Here is a 6000-nt window from a genome sequence, read left to right on the forward strand (position 1 = left end):
TTGTGATTTAAATTAATGTTATATTTTATATTATTATTACTACTATTAAACTAGTTGTATCCAGCAAAATATTTGCTGTAAAAATGTATTGTTTAATAGGGAAAATATGAACTTAAGGAAATAAAGAACTGCTTCACTAAATAATTACAAAGACAACTTTTGAACAGTTAAAACTTTATAAACAATTTCACACTGCTTTCTTTTGGAGGACAGAAAAATTCAAAAATGCCTTAGTACTTTTGAGCTAAACAGCTCAAAAAAAAAAAAAAAATAGATTTGAACACACACACAAAATTTCAATAGTTCGAAAACTCAACGGTTAGAATACTGAATACTTAAAATTTAAAATTGTAATAATACAAAAAAAAAAAAAAAAAAAAAAAAAAAAAAAAAAAAAAAAAAAAAAAAAAAAAAAAAAAAAAAAAAAAAAAAAAAAAAAAAAAAAAAAAAAAAAAAAAAAAAAAAAAAAAAAAAAAAAAAAAAAAAAAAAAAAAAAAAAAAAAAAAAAAAAAAAAAAAAAAAAAAAAAAAAAAAAAAAAAAAAAAAAAAAAAAAAAAAAAAAAAAAAAAAAAAAAAAAAAAAAAAAAAAAAAAAAAAAAAAAAAAAAAAAAAAAAAAAAAAAAAAAAAAAAAAAAAAAAAAAAAAAAAAAAAAAAAAAAAAAAAAAAAAAAAAAAAAAAAAAAAAAAAAAAAAAAAAAAAAAAAAAAAAAAAAAAAAAAAAAAAAAAAAAAAAAAAAAAAAAAAAAAAAAAAAAAAAAAAAAAAAAAAAAAAAAAAAAAAAAAAAAAAAAAAAAAAAAAAAAAAAAAAAAAAAAAAAAAAAAAAAAAAAAAAAAAAAAAAAAAAAAAAAAAAAAAAAAAAAAAAAAAAAAAAAAAAAAAAAAAAAAAAAAAAAAAAAAAAAAAAAAAAAAAAAAAAAAAAAAAAAAAAAAAAAAAAAAAAAAAAAAAAAAAAAAAAAAAAAAAAAAAAAAAAAAAAAAAAAAAAAAAAAAAAAAAAAAAAAAAAAAAAAAAAAAAAAAAAAAAAAAAAAAAAAAAAAAAAAAAAAAAAAAAAAAAAAAAAAAAAAAAAAAAAAAAAAAAAAAAAAAAAAAAAAAAAAAAAAAAAAAAAAAAAAAAAAAAAAAAAAAAAAAAAAAAAAAAAAAAAAAAAAAAAAAAAAAAAAAAAAAAAAAAAAAAAAAAAAAAAAAAAAAAAAAAAAAAAAAAAAAAAAAAAAAAAAAAAAAAAAAAAAAAAAAAAAAAAAAAAAAAAAAAAAAAAAAAAAAAAAAAAAAAAAAAAAAAAAAAAAAAAAAAAAAAAAAAAAAAAAAAAAAAAAAAAAAAAAAAAAAAAAAAAAAAAAAAAAAAAAAAAAAAAAAAAAAAAAAAAAAAAAAAAAAAAAAAAAAAAAAAAAAAAAAAAAAAAAAAAAAAAAAAAAAAAAAAAAAAAAAAAAAAAAAAAAAAAAAAAAAAAAAAAAAAAAAAAAAAAAAAAAAAAAAAAAAAAAAAAAAAAAAAAAAAAAAAAAAAAAAAAAAAAAAAAAAAAAAAAAAAAAAAAAAAAAAAAAAAAAAAAAAAAAAAAAAAAAAAAAAAAAAAAAAAAAAAAAAAAAAAAAAAAAAAAAAAAAAAAAAAAAAAAAAAAAAAAAAAAAAAAAAAAAAAAAAAAAAAAAAAAAAAAAAAAAAAAAAAAAAAAAAAAAAAAAAAAAAAAAAAAAAAAAAAAAAAAAAAAAAAAAAAAAAAAAAAAAAAAAAAAAAAAAAAAAAAAAAAAAAAAANTTTTTTTTTTGCGAAAAATTCACTGAACTTTGGAGACATCATTAATATAAATATAATTTTTATGGACATTAAATAATAAATGGTTTATAGTAGGTCTGCTGCTTGTTTAAACTTGACGGTTTGTGCAATATCCGCTATTGGTCTAGATTCAACCAATCCTGTCGCGACACGAGTCGGCGATGACATTTTACCGAATTATAGGAGTTTTTTTTAGCATGTTTGTATGAATACTGTCACAATTTTTTTTACCATGATATAGGAATCCAAACTATAGGAACCCGTGTTATGGGGGGTCGATTGTACAGTTAAACCTTCCTCTCAAATCTCACAGGAATGAGAAAAATGTTCAAGATAGACAGGTTTTGAGATTAGAGGTTCCAACATGTTAAACTGAAGTAAGTTTGATTGGAGGTATGGTATTTTATTAATACAATAGAAAGTACAATATATGTACTGTACCTGTATTAGGTATAGATGAAACATTTTTGACACACCTTAACAGAAATATTTTATTAGTTTCTAATGTCTGACTTTTTTCAACTAATAAGATACAAGCCAAACTTATAGTCAATTAGAGAAATGCAGTGTTAACTCCAACTATATACTCTATTGCAAGAGATGTTTCTCAATTACAATTTATGCTATCAAAATGTAGTTGCAAGGCTTTGAAATTGTAATTGACACTTTAGTCCATAATTTGAGATATAAAAGTTTTGGGTGAAAATTATTTGAGATAAATGTGGAAAATATATTGAATTTAGGCTGAAATGCATGTTGAGAAAAATAAATTTTGAGATGAAGTTTTTACGATAAATATGTTTGAGATAGACAGGTTCAACTGTATACCATACAGTATATGAATAGTTACATGGACAGTTACTGCATGTAACTGTAAACATTTGGTCTTGGGTCAATGATCAATAATGATTTCATTATTGATCATTGACACATCATCACACTGATCAAAAATGACATAAGTTAGAACCATTATTTTTTTTTAATATTACACATTTTTAGGCTAATTAAAAAATTGATTTTTCATTTAAAGATAGTTTATCATCATCAGTTACTATAGAAATAAAATAAAACTGGAAGTAAATAAACTTAGTTAACCAATAGACTGGACCATGTAATTGATACTGACACACAAAAAACATCTTATGCACTTACTCCAGCAACCTTTAATAGAAATTTAAAATGTTTTTGGCTGCATTTGGGTAAAAATGGCTTTTTATCTGAGGAAGGTCTCTCAGTGCAGCTGAAAACATTCATAATTTCTATTAAATGTTGCTAGAGTAAGTACATAAAATGCTTTTTTGTGTATCAGTGTCAATTTAAATAAACTTTTTAATTATTGAATTACAAAACATTTACTTGAAATTATAAGAAATATATTTCAGGCTTCAAAGTTGCATGGTTTTCTCTCTTCAAAGTATATAAATTTAAATGAGAATGTTGTTAACATGGAGTTAATTATTAAAGCATCTAAATATTTATTGAAAAATATCATTTAAGTAACAAACATTCACATTTCATAAAATCAAAATGAATTAATCCTAATAATAATAATATTTTTATTAATGGCAAGGTTAAGCCAGGGTGGTTGTATAGTTTTATACACAAACAGTATATGAGTGAAGGGATGATTGAGAGCAATAGAAATTGGGATGATACCTGGAATAATGTAGTTGTTTTACCACCGGAATGGAGAGAGACCACCTGGAGGATCCTGCAGAATATAATTTATACAAAACAATATATGATAACTTATCATTGGGGAAGAGATGCTAAGTGTTCGTACTGCAGGGAAACTGAAACAATTGTGCATCTGTTTTTTATGTGCCCCATTGCAAAGTCTGTATGGGGATGGTTGGCTAATATTTGGAAAACTATAATTGATTGGGAGAAAATAAAATATCAAACTGGCTATAAAATTCGTGGTAAAAGTACTTACATGATTAATTGGATGATAGCTCTTGTAAAGAGATGGTTGTGGAAGGCACGATGTCAGCTGATGTATGATAGAAGACGGATAAATGCAACCTATGTAATAATAAAAATAAAAGAAGATGCAAAATATAAATTGAAAAGTGACATGGAAAAATTAAATAATACAGAAAAATATAAATATTATAGAGGTACTGAGAACAGTATATGGAAATTTGATAATGGATTTTATATGTTTAATGATGAATGGGGAAGGTGATATGAGAAGTGATATTGTTTTAAAATATAACAATGGATTAATTAACTAACTTTTGTGTGAACATTATTACTTTTAATTGTTAATATTGTTTTTCTTTATTGATGTGATATTTGAGTGATTTGTATTTGTTAGGATTTTTAGTTTTAAGTATTATTTTTGTCGGTTGCACCCTTGTCCCTTTGCATAGGGTTTTTATAAGGGTGTACTAATTTTACATTAGTTTTAAGTTTTTGGTTAGACTCCTGTATTGAGTGGGAGTTTGTAAAATTTATTAGTATAGTTTTATGTAATTAGGCTACTACACCTATGGCCTCTGTGAGAGGTAGTTGAAAGGGTGTAGTTTGCTAGTTCTTTTTGTTANCTATAGATGATTGGATAATAAACTATCAAACTATACTTTCTAGAAAAATTTCACATGAATGCATTATGTCAGGATGATAAAATTAAAATCACAAGTGGATATTATAAAGCAATACTTTACCTTTATTGGAAGAAATAATTGCCAATTTCTCTTTGCACAGAAGCAGAAGTTTATTTTTTGCTGCTAGAGCTGTGATTCATTGGGGAGATGCAGTTGAATGTAAGATCTGATTTTGATTGCTATTTATACTAACAAACAGCAGTCAGTCTTTCCTTTTTGTTACTGTCATATAGCAAATGCCTCAATATGCATTGGGCTCATTTGAATTGTTCTTACTCATCATTTTTTTTTTTGTTTATTTAATTTTTTCACAGGTTCACTAGTTTCAAGGATTGTTTTCATAAATAAACTGACCTCTTCATTTTAAGCAGTTTCTTCTGAGTCTTCACAATCTGAACAGTTTATTCCATTTTTTTTTTTTTTCAGATTGTCTGTCATCAATGACTAGCCAATCTTCCAATACAACAAATATCCGATCTTCAGCTAACATATAGCAACAATATTTCTGATTTAAGTTTTTAAGAAAAAGCAACAACACCCTAAATAAATTATACTTGTAGTAAATTTATATCTTTAAATCTTTTAAACAAAGCACACATTTTCTTAAAATAACAAAGTAAATTGTAATTAAAATATTTTACACTAAGCTGTTTCAAGAGGTAAAATTAGACATGTTTCAAAATTCATATATAATTTTGCAATTTAAAACATGATTTGTATACTGTTAAAAAGATGATAACAGTATGTTAAATACAGTACATACAGTATGTTAAATCATTAATCTAGAATTTTCATTCACTTATATCAGATTTCTTTTTTCAGGGAATGTCACGTTCACCACAAAATATGCTGGGAGCAGCTCTAATCCTTTGTGGAGTACCTGCCAGTTTTGTCACAAGATTGACCCATCATTTGGCTTTTCTTTGTGATATAGGAAGAGACTTTTCAATTTATTTGTTTTCATTTGTCATTTTTCACATACTGTATCAAGATTGGCTAGTTTGAGTATATGCACTATATTGCATATGCCAGTTAGTCGATAAAGTATACAGTATAAATAGTGTGGAATTATCAATACAGTTTTTTCTCATTGGTGTTCACAGTAAGGACAGATTAAAAAAAACAAAAGTATATATTAAAATATTTGCAATATCAGATGCTGCATGATGGCCATTAAACATTAGTTGGGTCGCTTGACTTCACTTAATGTATTTGTCAGCTTCTGTCCTATTCTGTAAAAATTTTTTCATGTTTGTATAGTGTAAACTATAGTAACATTGAATGTTAATTTAGCTCCACACTGGTAATGTTAGACAAATATCAAAAGGTATACAATCATTACAAAAGAAAACAAAAAAAGATTATAGATTGCATGTATTTTAGTGAACTGACAAAAGTAAAAAAGAAACAAATACTGTAATTATATCTTTGTAATCTGAACTGTTTTTATCTGGAAAGAATGTTAGGTTTTACCAGAAATCGTGGGTTTGATGTTGTTCAGTGTTTGTCATTATGTTCTTGAACTTTTCAAAATAAAAATTATCAGAACTGGCTGCCAAATACACTTAGTTACATATTGTTGCAGGTGTGATCTTATTTATAAGTAATATTTTAAATTTGAGT

The 6000-nt window shown here is 22.0% G+C and overlaps 1 protein-coding gene across 1 annotated transcript in view; it reads left to right on the plus strand.

Annotated features, from left to right (window-relative positions):
* LOC111633028 overlaps positions 1-5500 on the plus strand; it is a 40349-nt gene extending 34849 nt beyond the window's left edge. Inside the window, exon 3 of the mRNA XM_023377552.1 lies at positions 5164-5500. Within this exon, the coding sequence (XP_023233320.1) occupies positions 5164-5382 (219 nt within the window). The 3' untranslated portion in view covers positions 5383-5500. The remainder of the gene's footprint in view (positions 1-5163) is intronic.
* Positions 5501-6000: the final 500 nt, after the last annotated feature.

Source organism: Centruroides sculpturatus, unplaced genomic scaffold, assembly GCF_000671375.1.
Source record: "Centruroides sculpturatus isolate CEXI.00-Female unplaced genomic scaffold, Cexi_2.0 scaffold764, whole genome shotgun sequence".
Classification (NCBI taxonomy): domain Eukaryota; kingdom Metazoa; phylum Arthropoda; class Arachnida; order Scorpiones; family Buthidae; genus Centruroides; species Centruroides sculpturatus.